At 29.9% G+C, this 27,973-nt stretch overlaps 1 protein-coding gene across 5 annotated transcripts in view; it reads left to right on the plus strand.

The window, feature by feature from the left end:
- LOC111617999 (centrosome-associated protein CEP250-like) overlaps nt 1–27,973 on the plus strand; it is a 222,207-nt gene that overhangs the window by 175,822 nt on the left and 18,412 nt on the right. For all 5 annotated transcript variants that reach the window (XR_002755510.1, XM_023359412.1, XM_023359410.1 and 2 more), the window contains 5 exons: nt 6,395–6,562; nt 6,683–6,850; nt 13,678–18,156; nt 19,179–19,352; nt 27,445–27,677. Coding sequence is in view for 4 of the 5 variants with exons in the window: in XM_023359412.1 (XP_023215180.1) it covers nt 6,395–6,562; nt 6,683–6,850; nt 13,678–18,156; nt 19,179–19,352; nt 27,445–27,677 (5,222 nt within the window). In the remaining variant the exon portion in view is untranslated. The remainder of the gene's footprint in view (nt 1–6,394; nt 6,563–6,682; nt 6,851–13,677; nt 18,157–19,178; nt 19,353–27,444; nt 27,678–27,973) is intronic.

The raw sequence follows: 27,973 nt of genomic DNA on the forward strand, positions 1-27,973 counted from the left end.
ACGGCGAAAGATAATTCCTTCCCTGTGGAAGTTTTCTTGGTCTTCACTATACACTTTAAAACGCACGAAAACCTCCTTTTCAGTTTTCGATAGCCTCCGTATTCTTTTCTCCTCGAAAAGTCCGTTTAGTCTCCACTCGGTTCAACAACCCAAGAGCCTTCTTCACATGTCTTTTCCTGTCCTCTACTACCTCTAGAATGAACTCTTGGACCCCGTTATACCCTGAGGGTTACACACCTTCCCCTTTGTTACACAGGGGTCACCTGCTGTTACACCGTTAAACAAAAGTAGGGAGAAACTTCCAGAAAGAAAGACAATAGAAATGAAGACAAAGGGAAATATATTTAATAAAAATATAAACTATAACTATACAATTATGGCGTGTAGCCACAAAGGAATGTGATAATTTTTAAATAAGATTGCAACATTTGTGCCTGATGTATGTCTAAAAATGTTTATTTTGATTTTGAGGCTTATTTTTGAAAATTACAACTAATTTTGAAAGTATTGTGTTGTTTGTTTTGCTCTTCTCAATTCACTGATAAGCTGATACACATGCCAATGCCTCTTCATTATCAAATCATCAGTGTTTGATGCATTATGCTCTTAGGCCAGGAACACACATGCATAAAATTGTGTGGCAGAAAACTGAATCAGAAATCAGCTTTCAGTTCAGTTTCTGTTTTACGCTTTTATGGCAGAATACACACGTAAAAATTCTGGCCGAATAGGAAACGCCACTGTCACAAACAGCACTATATTTTATTAATTTTTTTCTCTCATATATCTATCCCTTTGTACCTTCCAGTTTTTCTCCATTTCATCTGCTATAATATAGAAAATTTAAATTAATAGACTTGTATTCTGAATTCAAAAAAGAACATGTGATCTAAATACTAGGTCTATATATCAATTCTACTAGACCTACCTGCTATTTGAAATTTAGCACCTATAGCCATCCATAAACATTGTTTAAATATAGTGTCTTTATACATGACACTGATGTGGTTGAACGGATCCAATAAACTCCTCTATTTAATTTATTTTTGTCTTTTTGAGATTGTCACAATTGTAGGGTTAACTCTCATTGTCACCATTGTTAGAATAAAAACCATGTGTCTACTTTTACGTCACTCCAATAAAAAGACTTCTCTTTATTGGAGGAATTTTGGCATAAAAATTTTACTGCGTAAAAAGTAGAGACATGCTCTACTCTTTTTTCAGTTATGTTTCAGCCAAAATTTCAGAAAAATTTTTATGCTTCTGCTTTCTGTTTTATGCTAGATTTTATGCCGAATTTTACACATGTGTGTTCCTGGCCTTATACAAACTTTAATGCAAACTTAATAAAAAAAAATTTTTAATTATACTGTACACACTGCAGTATGAAAAGATACAATATTTTCAAAAAAATTTTTGTTGCCTTTGATCAGTCCTGAAATGATTAGACCAGATGTGGGAGAGAGAGTACTGTATATAAAATTCTAAGAAAAATAAAAATTCTAGTCTATAATTTAGAAATTTAAAATTTATGCTTTTTAAATAATGTAAAATAACATAATAAACTAAATAATCAATAGATTTGCAAATCTACAACGTAAATATAAAGTTAGGAATTTTAATTAATTAGGAAATTAATGTCATGTTTCTTGTATGTAAAATGATCAATGTAGTCTTTTAGTAATCATACCAAAGTTTATAAATAAATTGATAATGTAAATACTGTATTTAAGTTTTTTTTTTTTTCGTATAATTTGTATTTTATTTATGTATATTCTGCTTTTTGTTCTCTGTATTAATTCATGAATTGTAATTACTGTAGTTTGTGTATTGTTGTATGTATTCCCCGCATCATGGGTTTTCCCAGTATGTCTAAATAAATAAAATAAATAAATATTTAAGTTTTTAATAAATCATTTCTAAATTTTAATTAAACTTGTGTTATGCAAGTGTAGTTAGAATGATTTTTTTTTTTTTTACCTTTTGAAGTGTCAATTTTTGGATTGATATATGTTATACAGTAGAGTCCCAATTAATCAAGACATGTTTAAATGAGATTCTGCATTATCTGAAGTGTATTCAGTATATTCAGGAAGTGAAGTATATTCAGGAGTATTTTGTCAACAAAGATGAGAGAACATAATACAGTAATTTACTTCATGAATTCTTATGAAAATATGAATTTATAAAGAATTAAAGACATTTTAATTGTAATTATAAATTTATATTTGCTTTAATAAATAATTTTAAATAGAATTAAAATGTTTTATTGTATAATTTAAAAGTTATTAGGTTTAATAAGTTGGTCTAACCTAAAAATGGAATTCAGTATACAGGAATCCCCTGTTAATGCAAATCAGAAGAGGAACAAACAAGTATAGCTGAGTTCGCATTAACAGAGTTCTCTTTAAAGGGGTATTGCGTTTAAAAATCCATTTTTTTCCATTGTAGATCTGAAACAAGAAATTAATTATACTCATATTACAGTATTCAGAATAATTGGCTTTTCTGTTTAATATCTGAGAATAAATTGATCTGATTTACAGTCCAAGTTAACAATTAAAATTACATTATGGTATTCTTATTCTGTTAGGCCTACAGTTTTGTAAAGAAATTATCAATGGTAGTTTGTTTCTTCTCACATTTATAGCTACCACTTACATAATTACAAATGTAATCAAATGACTTAGTGAGATTATAATTCGTGTTCTCATTAGAAAATATGGCATTGAGCATTCCAACTGCTGCCATGGCTTGAGAGCATGAAGGGAGAGTCACCTTTTCTCCTTCATTGGAAACTTCTTCCCCAAATTCATTGCAGGTTCCTCTGGTCCCTTCTTCCACAGCAGTATCATCACTTCTTGCAACAAACTCATTAATTTAACTCAGACATAACTGGAGAATTATTCTAAGGTTTTTCACTAGAGCATAGTTTTTCCCTTTTTAGAATATTTCTTCAGATTCTTCAAGGCACATTTCCTCTTTAGCAGCATTTTTTCCCCACTTCAACAAGAACTTTTTTAAAGCAGTTTGCTATCACTTGGAGTGCTACTGAATCTCATGCCACTGTGGCGGTACGCCATGTTTTTGTAAATAGGGGTAGATATAAATTTTATTTTCTCCTAAATTCCTTTGTCTTTAACGTGTTTCTAGAACTTTCTAACCTATTCCTTTTCTGTGGGTGGGGGACGACCTTTGTCCAAGGACAAAGGGGAGAAGACAAAAGGGACATTAAGAAGCCCTGAGGCCNATTGAATAGACTAGTGACTAGTATAATGTTATTTGTTTAATTATTGTATGATATAACGAATAAAATATCTAATTATTCTTAATATAATGTTTTACTATATCACCCAGAAAATTGTTTTTTGCCCCTCAAAATATAAATTGTTACAAATCGCCCCCTCAACATGGAAAAACGCCCCCATTGAGAAACACTGATTTAAATGAAAATAAAATACATAACGTTATAATATATTAATGATTCTAATCTGTTTTAAAAATAAATTTTCATCTATAAAATTGACTATAATTTTGTCAAAAAGACAACTTACAGCATTAATTTTTAAGATACTGCTTCAAATTAAGTTCTAATTTTATGAACTTGATATTTTAGAATGGGATAATTGCAAACATACGATGAAGCAAAGATATAAGTTTAAATTTAATGCTATATAAAGGTTGCTATATTAAAAGTTTTACTTTTATTTTCCATTCTATAAAAATATAAATATATTAAAGCTAAACAATTGCCTGATTATATTGGGCTGCATTAATGTGTGGTTGTTTGTAACAAGAGATTTGTAAGTCCGCAAATAAATGTTACAAATAGTAACACAGGAATAAAAAACGTGTATGATTGAATATTCCTTTAATGCTCTCCGAACATAGTTCTTTTTTCTTATTTTGTTACAGAGATCCCAACTTAACAGGTTCCTTCACCCTATTATCCTCAGAGGCAGTAGCGTAGCAAGGGGGTGTATCATGCACTTGGCTCCTCTCTACAAGTGGCGCCCAAATGGTCTCCAAGACAAACTGTATGTGTTTCTGGAGGAGGGAGGGGGTGCCAATAAAGCGTCCTGCTCAGGGCGCTAGTTATGTTCACTACGTCACTGCTCACAGGGAATTGTGTTGCCTCCTATTCTCATACAAGTATATAATACATGAGCGCATAACATAAAACCTTGATAATCAACTTATCTAAAAACTATTAAAAAGTAATCTTATGTCTAACTTAAAACTAATATAATAAGGAAACAATTAGTCTTAGGAAAGTATAGAAAGTATAGAGAAATAGATAGAGAGTACCCAGGCCCACGTTGATAAATTGATATCTTAGGGGAAGTGCCCTTTCACAATCGTGGCCTTTTATTCTCCTTTACTGATTCAGCAATTCATTCTCGAGGGTCTGCGATTCTTTCAGTTCTCTCTAGTCCGTCGTGCTTTCTCCTCTTTAATCTTGGCAATCCTTTCCTATACCTGCCATCTTTTTCCTACCTCCTTCTTTTTGAGTCTCCCTCACTACTCTGTATATCTGTTCCTTTCTAGGTCCAGCCAAAACGTGTTCCCCTCTCTCCTTTCTTCTCGCCTCGGGCTATATTTTCTTTTGTCTGTTTCTACAAATTCGGGGAAGCACTAATACCCTACTTCTTTGTTTCACCCTTGGTTCTGAGAAGGGGTAATCCTCCCCCTGAAGTATTAATGGTCAATATGGAAAGTTCTCAAAGACAATAGAAAGAAAATAGAAAAATAGGAATGAAATAAGGAATTATGAACTACATACAAACTACAACATGGCTGACAGCCACAAATTCTACTAACTACTAATTAAATTTCAAGTAATTTGGCCTAGAGATAGGCATTAGGTGCTATATCTTGATAAATTTAATAATTAATTTAGAAGGTTCTAGAAAAAAGAATTGGCCCAAGGTGGAACTTGAACTTACAATTCTCACTACATGTTGTCATGAGAGGGCCAGATCTGATAGGTGTGCAGTCCATGCATGCGCACAGGTGGCCAACAGTGTACTTTAAAAATTAAAATTAAAATATAATTTTAATATAGTGGTCTGCAATGAAGTAGATTGATGTTTGCATGACAACTGATGATATAGCTGTGCAGTTTGTGGATATAAATAACTTCGAAGCATATATTTAGGTGTTTTGCATCAGAAAACTTAAAAAGTGCAATTAACAGATAATGGTGGATTCATCCATTGAACCAGAGAAAAATTTATCAGTGGGAATTCTATAACCACTACAATTATTTCTTGTTTTAAATCATATAAAAATCATAAAAACTTAGAGTTTGTAAACTTTTAAAGTTTGCAAACTCTAAGCTTTATTTATGTTAATGTCTTATGATTAAGTTTAAGGTTACACTTATGTAACTCATTGCAAGTGGTTGCATTAAATAACATAGGTATAGTACAGGGTTTTATGTTTATGCTTAATTTTCATTGTGAATGGGCTTTTATTTCCATACTGTTAATCTTAAAGCAATACTTATACCATTGTTTTAATTGTTAATGCAACCAAAAGAAAATTTAAATAAAGAAAGAGATGCACATGAACATTATAAAATATTCATATTTAAATTAATTTTTATATATAGATACATATAAATTTATATTGTATTTATATACTAAATAAGAAAAATTTCTTTAAATTAATTTCATTTTAATTTATAAATTCTATTTTATGGTGGTGCTAAAATATAACTTTGACGAAAGGCAGCTTAATTGAATGAATTTGATTTGAATTGCTATTTGAATGAATTTAAAATAATTATATATCAAAAATTTTTATGGATTTTTTACCCCTGTCAACTATATGAAACTCATAAAACATACCAGTAGGCTACCAAGGGTTGAGTTAGATTATGAATTTACTTGCAACCAGTGTTGATAGGGGTGGCAAAATATCTGAAACATGCAGGCAGCTAACAGTCCAAAACCAACCCTGGGTTATGATGTATATGTACAACAGAAATTTTTATTGGTTTTTATTGATTCCTATTGTTTTTTTAACAGGGTTGGAAAATTGATTTTAAAGTTTAAGTTTTGCCTCCTTTTGTATACTATTAGTATTTCTGGTCACTCACGGGTTTCTATTTTTTCAACTATCTAATTGTTATTTTAAATAGGGAAACTATATAAATAAATGAATAAAATATGTATATATATATTATTTATTTATTTATTTATTTATATACATTAATTTAGAATTATAATTGCAAATTAAACAAAAAAAATTAATCTTAAAATTTGTTACCGAAGAAAAACTTTGTCTAAAATATAGTAAAAAAAAAAAAGATAGTAGAACAATACTTATGTCTTGGACTAACAAATATATCATTGATTTTATAAAAAGTTAATGCACAAAAGTTTTTCAGATGGATGAACTAAGAATGGAATTGAATAAAAGAGATCAAGAAATTTTGGCAATGGGAGCAAAGATGAAAACATTAGAAGAACAGCATCATGATTATCAGAGGCATATAGCAGTTTTAAAAGAATCATTATGTGCAAAGGAAGAACATTATAATATGTTACAAGCTGATGCAAGTATTATTTTTATTTTAATCAAATACATTTTTTTTTTAATTGTCTTTGCACACATAAAACAAATAACTTATATAAAAACTAATTTATTAATAATAATATTTTTGTGGTTAAAATAGGTGGAAGAACTGAGACAACGATTAGAGGAAAAAAATAAATTAATTGAGAAAAAACAACAACAAACAATGACTTCATCTCAAGATAGGAATCGTCTTACTCAGGAAATACAGGAACTGAGAGATCATATGGACATCAAGGATAGAAAAATTAATGTTTTGCAAAGAAAGGTTAAATTTTTTATTATTATTTATTATATTATGAAAATATATCAAATATATACATATAAAATCTTATCTAAAAATTTTATGTGAAATTTAGTAATACAATAGACTCTCTCATATCTGAACTAATATGGGCAAGAGTGATCTGGATGTAAGAAAAATCCAGATAAAGGAATGTTATAATTTTTAAATAAGATTGCAACATTTGTGCCTAATGTATGTCTAAAAATGTTTATTTTGATTTTGAGGCTTATTTTTGAAAATTACAACTAATTTTGAAAGTATTGTGTTGTTTGTTTTGCTCTTCTCAATTCACTGATAAGCTGATACACATGCCAATGCCTCTTCATTATCAAATCATCAGTGTTTGATGCATTATGCTCTTAGGCCAGGAACACACATGCATAAAATTGTGTGGCAGAAAACTGAATCAGAAATCAGCTTTCAGTTCAGTTTCTGTTTTACGCTTTTATGGCAGAATACACACGTAAAAATTCTGGCCGAATAGGAAACGCCACTGTCACAAACAGCACTATATTTTATTAATTTTTTTCTCTCATATATCTATCCCTTTGTACCTTCCAGTTTTTCTCTGTTTCATCTGCTATAATATAGAAAATTTAAATTAATAGACTTGTATTCTGAATTCAAATAAAGAACATGTGATCTAAATACTAGGTCTATATATCAATTCTACTAGACCTACCTGCTATTTGAAATTTAGCACCTATAGCCATCCATAAACATTGTTTAAATATAGTGTCTTTATACATGACACTGATGTGGTTGAACGGATCCAATAAACTCCTCTATTTAATTTATTTTTGTCTTTTTGAGATTGTCACAATTGTAGGGTTAACTCTCATTGTCACCATTGTTAGAATAAAAACCATGTGTCTACTTTTACGTCACTCCAATAAAAAGACTTCTCTTTATTGGAGGAATTTTGGCATAAAAATTTTACTGCGTAAAAAGTAGAGACATGCTCTACTCTTTTTTCAGTTATGTTTCAGCCAAAATTTCAGAAAAATTTTTATGCTTCTGCTTTCTGTTTTATGCTAGATTTTATGCCGAATTTTACACATGTGTGTTCCTGGCCTTATACAAACTTTAATGCAAACTTAATAAAAAAAAATTTTTAATTATACTGTACACACTGCAGTATGAAAAGATACAATATTTTCAAAAAAATTTTTGTTGCCTTTGATCAGTCCTGAAATGATTAGACCAGATGTGGGAGAGAGAGTACTGTATATAAAATTCTAAGAAAAATAAAAATTCTAGTCTATAATTTAGAAATTTAAAATTTATGCTTTTTAAATAATGTAAAATAACATAATAAACTAAATAATCAATAGATTTGCAAATCTACAACGTAAATATAAAGTTAGGAATTTTAATTAATTAGGAAATTAATGTCATGTTTCTTGTATGTAAAATGATCAGTGTAGTCTTTTAGTAATCATACCAAAGTTTATAAATAAATTGATAATGTAAATACTGTATTTAAGTTTTTTTTTTTTTCGTATAATTTGTATTTTATTTATGTATATTCTGCTTTTTGTTCTCTGTATTAATTCATGAATTGTAATTACTGTAGTTTGTGTATTGTTGTATGTATTCCCCGCATCATGGGTTTTCCCACTATGTCTAAATAAATAAAATAAATAAATATTTAAGTTTTTAATAAATCATTTCTAAATTTTAATTAAACTTGTGTTATGCAAGTGTAGTTAGAATGATTTTTTTTTTTTTTACCTTTTGAAGTGTCAATTTTTGGATTGATATATGTTATACAGTAGAGTCCCAATTAATCAAGACATGTTTAAATGAGATTCTGCATTATCTGAAGTGTATTCAGTATATTCAGGAAGTGAAGTATATTCAGGAGTATTTTGTCAACAAAGATGAGAGAACATAATACAGTAATTTACTTCATGAATTCTTATGAAAATATGAATTTATAAAGAATTAAAGACATTTTAATTGTAATTATAAATTTATATTTGCTTTAATAAATAATTTTAAATAGAATTAAAATGTTTTATTGTATAATTTAAAAGTTATTAGGTTTAATAAGTTGGTCTAACCTAAAAATGGAATTCAGTATACAGGAATCCCCTGTTAATGCAAATCAGAAGAGGAACAAACAAGTATAGCTGAGTTCGCATTAACAGAGTTCTCTTTAAAGGGGTATTGCGTTTAAAACTCCATTTTTTTCCATTGTAGATCTGAAACAAGAAATTAATTATACTCATATTACAGTATTCAGAATAATTGGCTTTTCTGTTTAATATCTGAGAATAAATTGATCTGATTTACAGTCCAAGTTAACAATTAAAATTACATTATGGTATTCTTATTCTGTTAGGCCTACAGTTTTGTAAAGAAATTATCAATGGTAGTTTGTTTCTTCTCACATTTATAGCTACCACTTACATAATTACAAATGTAATCAAATGACTTAGTGAGATTATAATTCGTGTTCTCATTAGAAAATATGGCATTGAGCATTCCAACTGCTGCCATGGCTTGAGAGCATGAAGGGAGAGTCACCTTTGCTCCTTCATTGGAAACTTCTTCCCCAAATTCATTGCAGGTTCCTCTGGCCCCTTCTTCCACAGCAGTATCATCACTTCTTGCAACAAACTCATTAATTTAACTCAGACATAACTGGAGAATTATTCTAAGGTTTTTCACTAGAGCATAGTTTTTCCCTTTTTAGAATATTTCTTCAGATTCTTCAAGGCACATTTCCTCTTCAGCAGCATTTTTTTCCCCACTTCAACAAGAACTTTTTTAAAGCAGTTTGCTATCACTTGGAGTGCTACTGAATCTCATGCCACCACAACATAACTTATGCAATCCAAGGTAGTCCATTTCTTAATTTTTTCCACACCTTTGTAGTATCAGTCTCTTGCATTTAGCAGTCTTGAAACTCAAAATAGTGCTGCAATCCAACAGCTACAACCTTGATGAAATTCAGTCCTTTATTTACATGATGAGGGCAACAGCCTTCAAAAATTCAGCATGATCTTTAGCTTCAGTTGACACATTTTCCTCTCTAAGCACAGCAACCACTCACAAAAGATCACAGCAGTCATCCACTTGTTTTTACTAGCTATGTACTTGCAGGGCGAGTGTGAAACATGCTTCAAACAGCATAGTTTATCATACTTGCCAAAAACAAGCAGTGTTGACTTTTCACTTTCATCTGCATTGCAAGTCAGCAAAATGGTCACACTCTGTTTTGATTTCTTTTCTCCATGGCAAGTTTTTTCCTTTTGAAATAGAGGGATCTGTTTGGCTTGCAGTTAAAGAAAAGTCTTGTCTCATCACAATTAAAGATACTGCTTGATGAATATTCTCTGGCAATGGACTTGAAATGTTCTAGCTATGTTTCTGCTTTCTCCTTATCAAGAGCATTTTCTTCTTTATAGATTGTTAGCAAAACTATCACATTTCAATTCTGAAAGCAATAAAGCCAGTTGTTGGACACCTTGAAATCAACTCCCATCTCTTCAGTTTGTTGTTTCGCATATTCTTTTATCATAGCAATAGACACCACAGTATCATGCATCCTGCCCGCCAATACCACTGACTGGATGATAGTGTAGTTTTTAAGTATGATGGGAAGTATAGTTCTCATTTAAAACTGAGGAACATTAAAAGAAAAACAGTCATGGAAATTATTATAAACACTTGAAATATTTATGGAGTAAGGGCTACAGGGCAAACAGAGGTAGGAAAGATGAACTGTTTGCCTAAAATGCAAATAGTTAGCACATATATGAACAGTTTCATATACCTGCAGTTTCAGCTCTTGACACACACTTTTTCTGTCCTCTTTGCACGTAATCTTGGGCAATCTTACTGGAACATCAGGTGTTAAGAGGCTTGGCAGTGAAGCAGCATTACAGAGGGTTAAGGAGCCAAAGAAGTTTTTGGGTGAATTTTTTCATTCTCTTTTCTTCATATTATTTTGTCAATAGAATGCTGGAGTCTCAATTTTCACTTTGCACTATGAGTTACTAGGGATATCATATTAAGGGGGTGTCAAGAAAGTCCCTTAATGCCAGCCAGGGAGCAAAGAATCAGTTTGCCCTAACAAGGAGTTTGCATTAATGAGGTACTCATTAGTGGGGATTCCTGTATCTTGCATGTTATTAATGCAGTCAAATCCAGTTTATTTAATAATTTACCAATCATTTGTTGTTATCTAAATTCTTGATTATCTGAAGTACAGTACCATTGGTCCACATTATCTTGGATAATCAGGACTACTGTATTTCACATTCTCAATTTCACAAATATATAAGTAAATTTGATGTTTTCAAAATACTATAGCAATAAATAAAAAACAAAACAAAAGTTTAATATGTATTTAGTAGTTTATATATTCATATTTTAAGTAAAGATTCCTCAGAAGCTGGAACATCCTTATAACAAACAACAAATAAATTTTCTTACTTCTTTCCAGCAATAATTTTTATTACAACACAAATGTTTTCAGCCTCATTTAGGGACCTGCTTCAGGCTTTAAACTACATCAAACAGAAAACTGAGTGTTCCAAACTGTAATGTTCTATTATTTAAAATGATCAAATTTCCTTCTTCTCAATAACTGGAATGAACTATAAAGCACAACAACAAAACCTTTAACATTCATCAAGTTTCATTAAATTTTGTTACTGGATGTTAAAGGTTTTATTTAAAATGATGCTTACTTTTTAAATATTAAAAAGCAAACAAGAAATTAAACAGAATTCAAAAACAAAAATAAAAATTTTACAAGAAAATAAATGAAATTAAGTAAAACAGATATGTTACCAAACAAGACTAAAACAAATAATATTGTGCATTTGATGTAATAAAGTATGCATAGTTATTCAATCAACTGCTTTAAGTATAATTGTTGATGTTGCCTGACTGAAGGGGGTTGTCAATTAGCGACTGCCAGACTAGGGACAAAGTCTCATTTTCTTTATTAGTAATAAATTCTCTTTTGATTTTAGCACAGAAAATTTAAAGTGTTTGTAGGGTTCTTAACTTCTGGTCATCATATATCCTTCTTATAATTTTGGTCTCATCTCATGATGGTGACATCCTGATTACTGACATCCTGATTACTGACAAATAGCAAGGTGTGAGAATATGGGTGAGGGTCTGAGCCCTCTGATCATTAAGTTGGTAGAACTCGCTCACAGGGTCACTGGATGGCTTTAAATAGGAGGATCTTCAAATCGAACAAGTGGGGAGCACGGTGGGAAAGTCAATAAGGTGTCCCGGTTCCAAGCAATAGACAGGTAGACAGGTTTAATGAAACAAATAAAAGTTTAATATATTCTAAATCTAAGATATACATAAGGATACAAACAAAAGGATTAAAATATGGCGATAAACTAAAGATATTAGATCATACAACCACGATGTGACTATTCTATGTCTTATGCCACGTGGGCAGTCCTAATTTCTCAAATGTGGAGAGAGAGTTTACACATTTTTAACAAAATACCTCTAATCCTTATGGAGGTCGATGTTTTCCCTTTTCATGTGGTGAGTCATCGATGATAATGGTGAGGAAGAGGTCTGTTCTATGAGGCGTCTTGATATGTCCGTCAATATCCACTGGATATGGCAGGTGTATTGAACACTTTTATGTGAAGATGAACACTACTTTATGGGGACAAACACCTTTCCTTAGGACGACCGCCCGGAATTGTTGTTGTCTTGTTCTTTTATGCATTTAGCCTGGGAAAGTCAATCATGTGATTGTCAGTTGTTTAGAAATGAATGGTGCTTTTGCAGGTGCAGTTTGGTGATGACTTTCATTGATGTAATAGTATCACTTTCCTCTCCTTTCACAATTGGATGTTATCATTTTGCAACCAACTGTTAAGATGCTCATCTGTTTGTTGATAGTAAAGCTGTTATTCAATCCGTGTTCAGTGCAATGTTTTCTAACAATTGTGACGGATGTTAAATAAAAAAATTTTTTAAAAATGGATTTTACTATCCTTAACATCCTGGATCTCACAAAGGATAATATAAACATTAGCAGAGCCCTGTGGTAGACAATAGATTTAATAGAAGATTAGCATACATTGGTTCCACAAATAGATCATTAACTCAAAGATTAAAAGAACACTGTTATAATTTAATAAAAAAAAGATTTGTTACAGCCCTTGCTCAATGTGTTAGTGAGCATTTGATGTAATAAAGTATGCATACTTTATTATATCAAAATGCACAATATTGTTTGTTTTAGTTGTGTTTGGTAGCATATCTGTTTTAATTAATTTCATTTATTTCCTTGTATAATTTTTATTTTTGTTTTTGAATTCTGTTTAATTTTTTGCTTGTGTCTTAATATTTAAAAAAAAAAGCATCATTTTAAACAATAGAACATTACATTTTGGAACACTCAGTTTTTTTTTGTTTGATGTAGTTTAAAGCCTGAAGCAGGTCCCTAAATGAGGCTGAAAACATTGTAATAAAAATTATTGTTGGAAAGAAGTAAGGAAGATTCTTTCTTGTTTGTTTTAATCATTCTTTAGTTTTTCATTTAATAATTATTAATTATATTATTTAAGATTATAATATAATGCAATTTTTATTTAAAAAACATATATATATATATTCTTAATGCTCTTTAGTTTGTGTTATATTAAACTTATTTTGTTATGTACTTTTAACATTCAATGATATTTTTTACATTAATAAGCAATATTAATTTTAATTGCTTATTAATGTAAAAAATATTGAATGTAGAAACTTTTCATAAAATTTTATTATCATAAATTATAATTTAAAATTAACTTTTTTGATTTTAGATTGAAAATATGGAAGATTTATTGAAAGAAAAAGACAATCAAGTTGATATGGCAAGAGCTCGCTTGAGTGCTATGCAAGCCCATCACTCATCCTCCGAGGGTGCGCTCTCCAGCTTGGAAGAGGCAATCAGTGACAAAGAGAAGCAGATATCCCAGTTAAGAGATCAAAGGGATCGTGCAGAGCAAGAACGAAATGAAGAAAGAGATCTGCATGAAAGAGAAATTGCCGAATACAAGATGAAGATGCACGCCCTCGAAAGTGAAATGGAAAAGTTGCAGATGAGATTGGAAAAATCAGCAGGAGAGAAGGATCGAATGGAGGTGAAATTAGAAAATTCTCAATCAGAATTAGGTCAGGTTAGAGCAGAGCTAGAAAAATTACAAAGTGAAACATATAAAATACAAAATGAATGGGAAAGGGATAGAAGTGAAAATTCTCGTTTATCTTTAGAGAATGAACGATTAAAAGAACAAGTTGATAGAATAAAATCTGATTTAGATAGGTCTCAAAGTTCTTTAGGTAAAAGCCACTTATATCAATCTGAAGAAGTAGAACGTCTTCAAGAAAGATTAGAAAGAGTACAGTCTGAATTAAGACGAGCACAAGCTGAATTACGCATGAATCAGGCTGAACAAGATCGTTCACGTGGAGAATTAGAACAATTACAGGAAAAAGTTGAAAGATCTCAAGGTGAAATTTATCGACTGAAAGCAAAATTAGAAAATTCACAAGCAGAGAAAGAAGGTCTTCAAGAAGAATATGATCGTGTACAAGCAGCAGCTGCAAGAGCACAATCTGAGAGAGATTCATCAATTTCTGAATCTGAAAAGCTTAAAAATGAAGTGGAACGTCTTCAGACAGCTCTAATCAAGAGTCAAACATTGCAGGAGAAAACTCAAACGTCGTTGGACAATGCTCAGATTGAATCAGATAGAATACAAGAAAAATTAGACAAAGCTAATGCTGAAATTCGAAGAATGCAGTCAGAACGGGAAAGAGCTCAAGGTGATGTTGAAAGTTTCCAAACACAGATTAGTCAGGCACAAAGTCAGATTTTAAAATTACAGAAAGAGAAAGATACTACCCAATATGAAGTTGATAAAATTCAAGAGAAATATGATAGAATACAATTACAACTTCATAGAATTCAAAAAGAAAAAGATAGTACTCATTCTGATATGGAAAAAATGCAAGAACGAATTGATTTACTACAGGCACAATTAAATAAATCATTAAAAGAAAAAGAAAATGCTCAAGCAGAGTTTGAAGTTATTAAGGACAGATGGGAAAAAACACAGAGTCAATTAGATAAGTTCCATGTTGACAGAGATTCATCTCAAACAGAGTTGAAATTACTAAAAGAAAAACAAGAAAAACTGCAAAGTCAGTTATTAAAGTCACAAGAAGATAAAGAATTATCTCGGGTAGAACATGAAAAATTATTAGAAAAAATTGATAGATCACAATCAGAAATTACAAGACTACAAATGAAATTAGATCAAGCACAAGCAGAAGTTGATCGTGTTACTGTTGAGTTAGAAAAATCTCAATTAATAACAAATAAAACAAAAGAAGAACATAGGAAGTCTATAGATAATTATGAAGGAATTCAAGAACTTTATACACGTACTAGTGTACAACTTTCTAAAAGTAAAGAATCAGAAGAAAAATTAAAAACTGAGTTAGAACGCTGTCAGATGGAACTTGAAGTTTTGAGAAGTAGGCATGAGAAGACTCAAATAGAGCTTAGAAAACTACAGTCTGAGAGAGAAGGATTTCAGGCAGAAGTAGATCGATTATCAATAGAATTAGATAGAACCCAAGCACAAATTGGAAAAACACGTACAAATGAAGAAAAAAATCAAGAAGAGTTAACTAGAATGCATTCAGACCTTGAAAAAATTTATGAAAAGTTAGATAAATCCCAATCAGAATTACGCAGGACACAAGTAGAAAAGGATAGATTTCAAACTGAAAAAGAAAATCTGCAGTCAGAATTGGAAAGATATCAGATTCAAGCAAGCAAGTATCAAACTCTTCAAGAAAAGTCACAAATTGAAATTGATAGGATTAAAATCGATATTGAAAAAATTCAAGATAAGTATAATAAATCTCAATTAGAAATAGAAAGATTGACAGGTTTGAAAGAAAAAATGGCCTCTGAAATTGCTTCTTTACAAAATGACTTAGATAAGCTATATTCTGAAAAGGGAATTACGCAAGAAGAACATAAAAGACATGCAGCTGAAGTTGAAAGATTAAATATTGAAATTGAAAAAATAAGAGATAAATATGAAAATACCAAGATAGAATTGCAAAATGTTTTGGATATTAAAGAAAAACAACAACTTGAGATTGAGGACTTAAAAAAACATAAAGATGAAGTTGAAAAACTTCGTAATGAATTAAAACATATTCAAGAAGAATATAAATCTACTAGAGATGATCTGCAACATTTACTTGAAGCTAAACATAGGCAGCAAGCAGAACTTGAATCTCTTAGAGAGAACAAAAGTGAAATACAAAAACATAAAGAAGAAACACAAAAGTTACGTGCTGAACTTCAGAAAATTACAGAAGAATATAAAAGTACTAAGGAAGATCTTCAACATTTATTGGATGTTAAACATCAGCAACAGTCTGAAATAGAAAACTTAAAAGAAAGTAAAACTGAAGTTGAAAAACATAAATCAGAAATTCAAAAATTACGAGCTGAATTGAATGGTATAACAGAGAAATATAATACTACTCAATCTGAACTTCAAAGTTTATTAGATCTAAAACAAATGCAACAATTAGAAATTGAAAGTTTGAAGAATAATAAAACAGAGGTTAAGCAACATAAGGATGAAATGGAAAAACTTAGGAAAAAATTATCAGATTTAACATTAGAGTACAATTCAGTTAAATCAGATTTAGAGCATGTACTTGACACAAGGGATAAGCAAGAATCTGAAATAGAAAACTTAAGGAAATATAAAATTGAAGTTGAAAAGCATAAATCAGAAGTAAGTAAATTACACAAGGAATTAGAACATTTAAATAATGAATATCAATCTATTAAAATTGATTTTCAAAATTTACTGGAAATAAAACATCAGCAACAGTCTGAATTAGATAATTTAAAAGTTAAAAGTTCTGAGGCTGATAAATTGAAGAAAGAATTGACAACTGTGAAAGAGCATTATGAATCAACCAAATTAGAATTACAGAATATTCTTGAAAGCAAAATGCAGCAACAAGAAGATATAGAAGTGTTACGTAAACATGCTGCAGAAGTAGAAAGATTGCATGTTGAATTAGAAACATTTAAAGAAAAATATGAATCTACTAAAATTGACTTACAACAACTTAATAAATTAAATAATCAACAAAAAGAAGAAATAGATATTCTTGGTAAAGAATTAGAAACATTCCAAACAAAAGCAAAGAAGCATGCTAAAGTAGAAGAGAAACATAAAAAAGAAATGGATCGAACAACTAAAGAACTAGAAAAATTGAAACAAAAACTAGAAACAAATCAAGCAGAATTGAAAAAATTACAGGAGGAAAGAGGAACTTTATTAGCAGAAGTAACTAATTTGCAAACTTCACTTGCAGAAGCTCATTCTCAATTAAATAATATTCAATCAAATAATCAACAAGCAGCTGATGATGTTCAAAGAATAACAGGAGAAATTGACAGAGTCAAACAGCTTCTGAGTAAATCTGAAGCAGAATTACAGAGAACTCTATCTGATAATAGTCGCTTACATATGGAAGTTGAAAAACTGAAACAAGATTTAGAAGATGCTGAAACATATATTGCAAAGAGTCAAGAGGATACTAAATCTGCTAAGTCTAGCCAAGAAAAATTAAATGGAGAAATTAAGAAGCTAAAGAAACAATTAGAAAGTAGCCAAAAAGAATTATCAAAAACAAATGAAGAAAGAGATAAACTAAAACAAGAATTACAGATTTATCAGGAAGAATTAGAAAATATGCATACTAATATTAAAAAAACACATGAAGTTCAAGAAACATCTCAAGAAGAATTAAGTCGTTCACAAAAGGAATTAGAGCAAATGAATAAAGTTCTAAAAAATATGGAAGACCAACTTCAAAAAACTGAAGTTGAAAATGAAGTTCTAAGAACTGAATTGAGTAAATCCATGGAAGAACTTAATAGTCTTCAACGACATTTAGAAGAATCAAAGGCTGAAGTTCAAAAAGTAAAAGAACAAAATAAACAATTAAAAGCACAGCATAAGGCAAAAGCAGCTGATAAAAATGGAAAAGATAAACTAGAAAAAGAAGTTGAGAAATTACAAAAAGAATTAGAAAAACAGAAACTAGAAACTGAAAAAATGGTTAAAGAAGCACAGCAAGTAAAGAAGCAATTACAAAAGGCTCAAGAAGAAGCCAAGAATTTTTCTATAGAGAGAGAGAGATTCCAAGGACAATTAGAAATGTTAATTCAAGAATTGGAAAAAAGGGAGGTCAGTGAACTAAATGCTCCATGGATTCAGTTTTTTTCTCAGTTATCTCCTTCTGAATTGGTCATTATTTTATTTTTTTATACGTTATCCCTTTATATTATTTGATTATCAGATTCTTATTTATATATTTTGTTTTAAATGAATTTGATGTGTATACTATGAATGATTATAATTTATGTATTTTCATTTGATTGGATTTTTTCAATCAGTTCTATTCTTATGTATTTTGTATTATTATAAATTATATTTTGTATTTTAATTTTTATATTTTTAAAATGCATGAAGTATTTTAAATTTGATTTAAATAAATGTGCGTGTTATTAAATGATTTTAAAATATAAAAATATGTTAATTATTTTAAAGTGTTAATTATATATTTATGTAGAATATTATTAATTATATTATATTATCTATATTATCATACATGTAAAACTTGTAGCATTTTACTTAAAACATCGTATTGAATTATTTGGTAACTTATAATTATTTTTACAAATAGTGACATTTGTTATTTGCTGTTTGAATTATCTGCACTTATCTCTTTACCTAAATCTGAAAATAAATTACTTCATTTATTTTAATTTATACATTTAAATAGTTGAGATGGTAGTTTTATAAAAAGAAATTTAAATAAACAATATATACTAGCTCAGCTCAAATTTACAATAAATAAACTGCATGTTTGATTGAAAATTATAATTTATTTAGATATTTTAAATTACTATAGGATATAATATTTGTCGAAAAAATTTTTTTAATTATAGAACAGTCTTAAAATTTATAAATTCAGTTTTTTATTATCTTTTGGTACAGTTACACTTTTTAAAACAAAATTAAATTAAATTTTCAGTTAATAATAATAAATATAAAGCATAGTAAAAATCTATTAATTAGTTGATCTCACCTAATATGAATATAACATTACAGGAGTCTTCTGTAGTTTAAATATTTTTATTTAATTTTAGATATTCAGAAAATAAGGTTGAAAATTTTCTCATTTTACTTAAAATTTTAATACTTAGGCAGATATTCAAAAATTACAAAGTCAGCAGCAAGGCAAAGCACCTCAAGATACAGCTGAATTAGATACATTAAGAAAACAGTTATCAGAAAAGGAACAAGTTGTGAAAGATTTAGAGAAAAAATTAAAACATAGACAAGATAAATTAGCTAAACTAGAAAATCAGTTGAAACAGGTAATAATTTTATATTACTATTGAAATTTTTAAATATTGTATTAAACTATTATGAAGTATAATTTTTTTTATTATTAAATTTATATAAAAGTTTTTTTATTATTGAGCAGAAAAATAATTTATGAAAAAATGATATATAAACAAGTAAAACGGCAAGGCCATTTTTGGGACAAGACTGTCTTGGAGACTCAGGGCTCGACTGTGCACCATTTTCTAAGGAAAAGAGAAAAATGAGCACAAACCAATGAGGAAAAGCCAACACTGATACTCGGGGTCCTGGTGTAGATTATGGCGAGCTTTGTTGCCTTTGTGGTTACAACGGGTTGTGTTGTCATGGGCTTGTTCTTGGCTATGATAAGCAGGAAGATATTTGTATGCAAATTGCCCAATGTTGCTCTTGTCATTTTGCCATCCTTCAAAACAACAAGAGCAAGAGAATACATACATAACGTGTGTCACACATTTGTCAGAATTCAATTTTGCAATGTTCACATTTCAAAATTCCCAACAAGCAACACATGCGCAAATTTCGCACTAGTGCCTGTTTGTAGAAACAGTGTCAGCATTTTGTATTTTATTTTGACTCGATTCTTGGTTCCCTGACTACCTACAAGTCTGGTTTTTTTCTATGTGTGCATGATTTGGGTGCCAAATTGCAACTCCTGATATGTACTCCTTCATACTTCTAAAGTGTCTAGCCATTGACAAAAGCACGATTTTATAGACAAGACATAATCTCGTCAAAAAAGTAATTGTTTATTGGATACCCAGTACATTCGACCCCCCTATAACATAGTAGATACGTTCCGTTCTTTATGAATCCATTTTGTACGAGTCCTTGCCAATCACAGCCCGGCACATATGCACTTTACGAACTACAGCTGTTTGAAAGGTTTCTTCCATAAAATTAATCGATTCCTAGACTAATTTGACTCAACATTTCCAAAATACGTGTATTTTTTTGGGAATAATCCGTATAAACTATGCTATAAACAAAAAATTGTAGGATTACTTACCGAGTGTGCACCATTTGACGTTGCCATTGCTTAAGCTTGTTTTCATCGCAGAGCAGCGCACCAAACAGTGGTCGCGATTTCTGATAAGTTATTTTTCTGCAAAAACTTTGTTGAACTTTGGAGACATCATTAATATAAATAATTTTTATGGGCGTTGAATAAGAAATGTTTCTTTCACAAGAAATGTATAAAATTAGTGCTGTATTAGACTTACAGTACCTAATTTACATACTGTACAGACGATAGTAAACTCAACTTACTCGCCTAAACTCTCCGTAGCGTGGAACTGGACGGTGGAAAGTAGTTTGGCTGCCTGATGACGGTTTACCTTATTATAGGAGTTTTTTTACCATGTTTGTACGGATACTGTTGCAATTTTTTCGCTGTCATATAGGAATCTGAACTATAGGAACCCGTGTTATAGGGGGGTCTACTGTACAGTAATACCTCAACTTACGCTACCCCGACTTACGCTACCCCGGAGTTACGCGATTTTCAAATCTTGTCGATTCGTCTTTTGTTTGAGCGCCACGCAACTCTTGATTACTCACTCCTCCCACATTATTGTTCAGCTTACGTGTTCGGATGTGTTGTGCTAAATCAACACATAAATAACACAAAATAAATTGTAGCTATTTCTGTGTTTGTTATATCTACGGAGACTTGAGAGACTCTATATGGTGATTTCTTGCAACCGTGAACGAATCAAAAGACGCGGTAAGATTAACGAGAACATTTATTAGCTTATATACATCCGACTTGGATTTTACACAAATTGTGAAATTATACCCCGACTTACGCGGTTATCGCTCGGTCCCACCTATCGCGTAAGTTCGGGGTATTACTGTACTGTACTACTATTTCATTAGATGATTAAACAAAGAATGCAACTTCATAATTGTCTTTCTATTGTAGTTCTGAGGTATATTGGAGTACAACAGTTTGAAGGTGGGGTAAGATGATAGAGAAGGGCTGTACATAAATAAATCAGACACAGAACAAGATTGATATGGAAAGGATATATTTCTGAGGGACAATTACATTTACTAATTGGCTGATGGGCAAACTGCTCTCCATTCTAGCACAATACAAAGAACTTTCGCAAACAGAATAAACTTTGATGTTACAATCTACACTAAATCACATGACACGACAGTAAGAAATTACTAAATTAGAACTACTAAAATCTATTTACACGGATGGCGATGGCTGACTCCTCTTCTCGATGTCCCTTCCTTATGTGCAGGGCTAATACCGCTTCCATGTGGTCCTCTCTCTTTCCTTAGAATAGGATTACTTAACATTCCAGAATTCCTTATATGTGTCTGAAACACTGTAACAGGAAATAATTGCACCTACCAATTATTATCCTTGATGCCTTTCTACAAATCAACACTACTCTTCTGATTAATACAGTCTCCGTACCGATGCAGTCAGATTCCCTTTTTCTTTTGATTCACTCAGTTTCAGCTCTCAGTCCCCTTAATGTGTTAGGGTCTATTGTTCTACTTTCCTTCTTCCATAGCACACCCAATAACTTCTCCTGGTGCCGATTGGGATAAGGTCCAGGAGAAAAAAAGAACTTTACTACACATGACCCCTCCATTTATACATCCCGCCATAGACATGATGTAGTACCACATGTCAGTGCTAAGGGGCCAATCACTGGCATGCACCCCTACACCACAAGATGTGATACGTATCACGAAAAAATCTACAATGAAACTTGATACATGACAATCATATATGTGTGTCTATATATATATAATGACAATATTAACATGCAATTAGTGATAATCACTACACTATCCATTTGAATTTTTCTAGGAAAAAAATTGTATTTCTTATCAATTAGACTTTTTAATCTCCTCTGTTTTCAATATATTATATTATTTGATGTTTTCTTAATTTCTATCTATATTTTTATATTTTATGTTTAAAATATGAGTAAAAATTATTTATTTATAGTACTGTACGTTGTTGGAAAATTTAATATAAATATATTATCACAGACTGAACAATTGACCTTAGTGAATTCAGCAAGTTTAAGGTTGCAGGGTTTTTTGTGTAATTGAGATTTTGTTTCCTGTGATAACATAGATTATATTGTTGAATTCTCTGTGAGAGTGATATTAAACTAAATTAATTAACTTAAGTATAATACTCAATGCAATTGTGTGTTTGATTTAGTGATTGCCCTAATTTCATTACATAATGAATATATATCTTGTAACCACATGCTGAAATTTCAGTATATAGCGATGACACACATAATTTAAAAACAATCACATAATATGAAATAACACTTTCTATTCTGTTTCATTTAATAAATCTTTAAAATCAGTTTATTTGAAAAAATTATAGTAAAAACTTAGCTGTAATTTTATGGATAACTTCAAGATAACAAAGGAGAGAACTGCCTTTCAAATTCCATGCTCACATTTATTGTAAATAAAATAGAAATCTTCTATTAATAAACTGATGATAAAATCTTGTTCAGAAAAGTGTGATAGATATACTAAACTGCATCTTATGATGCAGTTAGTTTAGCCTATCTATCACACTTTTATATAGATTAATTATTCAACCACTGCATCATAAGATGCAGTTATTGAACATTTCTATATAAAATTTCATAAAAAATATATTCCCAAATGCATGTCAATATTAGTCATCAGAGACTAATATTGTAAAAATTTAATTAAATTGAACATTAATTTTTAGTTAACTAAACAGCTATTTGAAACTTTACAGTTAAAAGTTTGCATATTTCTTAAATACAGGTCTATAAAGAATTGTTTCATTCTAGAAATTAAAAAGTATGGAAGTATAGAAAAAGTTTTTGTTGCATAGTATGGAGGCTTTTTTTATCCATTAAGAACTTTTTGTAAAATTTTAGTTAGAGACTAATTCTGTAAAAATATTTAGATATAAATGAAAATTAGTTATACAAGCATGAAAAATGCCCTTCTTAGAAAATGACAAAAGAAAAATATTATAAAAGGTACATTTTTATAACTTATAATGAAAAAATTTATAATTTATGAAAGATCAGTTGAATTTAACTTATTGTCTAATTGCAGATATACTAGAATTTAATTGTGAATAATAGTGCATTTAGAAGTATAGTGTCCCTAGACTTACAATATGTAGACACCCCCCAAATTAATAGTACCCTTTTTGCACCGACTGATTCTATTTTATAATTTTAATTCTGTAATAATTGTACTTTTACAGATTTTTAAATATTGAAAGAGCAAAGGGCACTGCTATTGAAAACCCATCATTAGTAACCTACTTCCAGTCTGTTCATGCAAAATATATTCATATATTAATCTATTTTACTGATATGTTTTATTTTGTCCATACTTAAGCCTTAAATTTGCATTAATTCCTTTATGAATTGTTTCTACATAAAATTATATTTTCATTATTTTATCCATATTTTGAATGTTTGCGTATCCAAACTCTTGTACTCCTAGGCCAGGCCTAGTGAGCCTGATGGAAAATCTTCTACTGCTTATGAAGGACTAAAAATACATTTTGTTTGAAGTATGGCAATAGAGTATTTTTAGATAAATGAGAGATTGTTTAACAAGGCATATAGAAAAAGCAGCAAAGTTTAAATGTCACAATGAAAGGGGTAAGGAGTCAATTCCAACTCGTTCTGTTTTGTTTGGAGATTATTTTTTTAGTTCATTATTTATTTATTTTGGGCATTTTATTTTGTTAAAGATAGACTACCACACCTCACCCAGGCAAAAATTCAAAAACTAACTCATCTTACTATGATGACTGCTGGTGACCCATGACACCAGCAGTCATGACCTATCGAACCCAGAAACGACATCTCAGGGAAGGCTGCCACAATAAATTAAAAGAGTGATCTCCCATCCAAATTGTCATTGAAAACACAATAAAAAATTATAAAATTAATTGTAAGGGCAATGACATGAATTAAAAAGGCAGACTACTAGAATGAATGAAATGTTAACAATTAAGTATGTAAATAGGGTTAAGTGGGCATATGCATGTGACGTTGTAATGTCACCCCAACCACACTATAAGAAGGTGGTGAAATGAAAAATTGAATGAGATGATGCTAAGCATCAAGCAAGGTTGACCAAAGGTTTTTAAGTTTCAGTGATGACATAGACATTTCTTCATTTGGTTAGGTGAATTAGTAAGATTTGATTGTGATTTTTTGATATGTTTTCATATTTTGCTTATTGGTTTTTGTGGAGATAGTTCTAAGGGATAGTTATACAGTAGAGCGTCGTTTATCCAAATCAGTTGGGAACTGGGGTTGTTCGGATAACTTATTTTTCGGATAACCGATTATGTACAAAAAATATATTAACCTATCCCATGTTGAAATTTTTCTCTGTTGTGTGTCGCTTCGTATTGAATTTTCGTCGATGTTAAGCCTAACGTAAATTTTTTAAAATAATAATCATGGCTATTGTATCATTAAAAATTATTTCTTTATTTTGTACAAACAAAATAAATATATTGAAAAATATAAAAACAAAAAAATTATACTTTAGAAGTTAATCTAGTATCAAAAACGTTTGATTCAGCATGACACACAGTTCTGAGAAAAACACCACACAAAAGTGCCAGTGATGCCTGCTAAAAAAACACACATCAACAAAAAAATATTGGAGTAGCCCAAGATATAGCCAAAGATTGCAGCACCACAGCACTAGTGAAAATTAAAATTTCCCGACTGGAATTCTTTCGGATAACTGACTTTTGGATAAACAACGCTCTACTGTAATTTAATTTGTAAGTCCCCAATTGTCGGAAAAGTTTTTGTACATATTTGTTTTTGTATTTTGATAAATTATCTTTATTATATTTTTGCAAATTTATCTCTAACTTTATTTCTTGATTGTACATATTTGGTCTTTAACTAATAAATATACTTTGTTCATATTAGGTATAGTAAGCCTTATTTTGAATTTTGACTTTAAAATGCTTTCATTCATATTTATTGCCTGCACAAAGTCCAGGACTGGCATGTTCAAATCCTCATTTATGCAATGCACCATTAGGATACTATCTAGGTTAAAGATTTCAATTGAATTAAATAGATAAGATGTTACAAAGTTAAAATTAATGTATTCACATGATGTCAAGTTGTGAATATGCTCATTTTATGCTTGTTGCAACATAGTAAATATCTCTTTTCTTAAATCAAATTCTTAGGAACATAATTTTTTTTTTAATTGCCTTCTCACTGTTACTGATAAATGATCTTTGATTCATTAAAATATTTTCCCTGTTTTGATTTTATTTTATGAACCTTTTATTCTAATATATTATAAATTTATTTTTATAACAAATAATTGATTATTCCTACAGAATCAGTAGAGCAGTTTGACAATATGTTTCTCAATTGACTGTATTTCCACATAAATAAGAGCATGCTCTTATTTATGTGGAAATAAGAGCATGCTCTTATATGTGAAAATTGTTTGTTTTGAATTTTTGAAACATATGTCCAGCTTTGCTTGTAAGTGCATATCTCACATATAAGAGCACATCTCACATATAAGAGCACTATACTGCACTATGAATGTAAATTAAATGTAAATGTACTGATACAGTAGTTATTCAGTGACATCTTCGTGGTAATCATTACTAGGCACAGTTTGTTTTCTGTCTGAACATGAACTAAGAATTGAATCAAAGCATTATCAAGTCAATAATATTGTTTCATGGGTCATCTACAATGATCATTTGTCATTACTATGACAGTGATGCCACTGCTGACATAAAAAGGAATTTTTAAAAATTTCATATATTTATTCTAGTCACCTTGTATCTCAAAAATAAAATAATAGATTTCTGATTTTTAATTACATTTTCTCATATTATGTAAAATGACAAAGTTTAATCAAAATTGCACAATCAAATTTTGAGAACAAATGCAATTCTATAAGCCACGTAGAAGAGACATCACTAATGCTTCATCTCAATTAAAAATAAATTCTTCCAACACTATAACAGTTTTTTAAAAATAGTGAGTTTTAGTAGGATGTAGAAATCACTGAGATCAGCGTTATATGTGCGTTTAATGCTGATCTCAGTGATTTCTATGTCCTACTATACAGTATTTGGCATGAATATCATCCCATTGATTATAGTGAGTTTTTTAGGTACATTATGAAATATATTGCCAATTTTGCCCCATCTATAAGAGCATGCCCTTATACTTGAATATAAGAACATTTGTTACATGTGCAGAAATACAGTATTTAAAAAAAACTATAATTTTTTTCAGTTTTAAAATATTTTTAAAACATATTTGTTTTTTCTTCTCTAAATATTAGAAATTAGTTTCTCTGAACAATTCAAGATCATATTTACAATATTTACATTTTCTAAATACTAAATATATTAAATAAATATATACACTTGAACATGTCTATCTTGAATCTCATGGGAATGAGAAAAAAATTCATGATAAACAGGTTTCAAGATATAGAGGTTCCTACACAGTAAACAGTAATAGGTTTCATTGGTGGTATAATATTAATTCAATAGCAAGTACGGTACATACCTATATTAGGTATAAATAATACATTTTTGATGTACCTTAACAGAAATAGTTTGTCAATAGTTTTTGATGTCTGACTTTCTTTGACCAATAATATGAAAACCAAATTCATAACCAGAGAGAAGCAGTGTTAATTGCAACTAAGTACTGTATTGCAAGAGATGTTTCTCAACTGCAAATTATGCTATCAAAATGTAGTTACTGAGTTTTGAATTTGTAATTGACGCTTTGGTCCATAATTTGAGGTGTAGAAGTTTTGGGAGAAAATTATTTGAGATAGTCATGGAAAATTTATTGAATTTAGGCTGAAAATGCAGAAGAAAAAATAAATTTTGAGATAAAGAGATTTTCAAGATAAACATGTTTGAGATATACAGGTTCAACTGTATATCTATTTTTTTGTATTGCTTTTTATTGTCTAGTAATTGCAATAATTTTATTATAAATTAGATTTTATTTTAGATGAGCTATTTTTTTAGAAGGCTTATATTTATTATTTATTTATTTCTAGTTGCAAAGTGAAGTTACATCTGTTCCAAAGGGAGATACAACTCAACAGATCACAAATCTTCAACAAAAATGTGCAGAACTTGAAAAAGCAAAATTGAATAGTGAAAAAGAAGTGGCTAAGGCAAAAGAAGATGCTAGTCGATCACAAGCTGAATTGGAACGTTTATTGCAGATTATGACAACAAGTGAAGAAGAAAAGTTTGCCTTAAATAATCAAATTAAAGAATTACAAGAGTAAGTATTATATATATATTACTTTAATTAATAAAAATCAAAAAGTTTGATGGTTCTTTTCAAAATCTATTAATGGTATCACTGTCTTGTCTTATACATGTATATTTTAATGAATACAATGTTTTTGGCCTTTATATTGTTTCAGCATGTTTCTCCTTTACTTACAAACATACAAAGTTAGTTTTAAAAGGTATAAAAATCACTTTTACATAGTTCTTTTAAGGTTACGTTAATCTTTAAGATCTCAACTAACATTAGATTAATTTAGGATAGAGGATAAAGGAATATTGAAACTA

Source organism: Centruroides sculpturatus, unplaced genomic scaffold (genome assembly GCF_000671375.1).
Source record: "Centruroides sculpturatus isolate CEXI.00-Female unplaced genomic scaffold, Cexi_2.0 scaffold36, whole genome shotgun sequence".
Lineage (NCBI taxonomy): Eukaryota > Metazoa > Arthropoda > Arachnida > Scorpiones > Buthidae > Centruroides > Centruroides sculpturatus.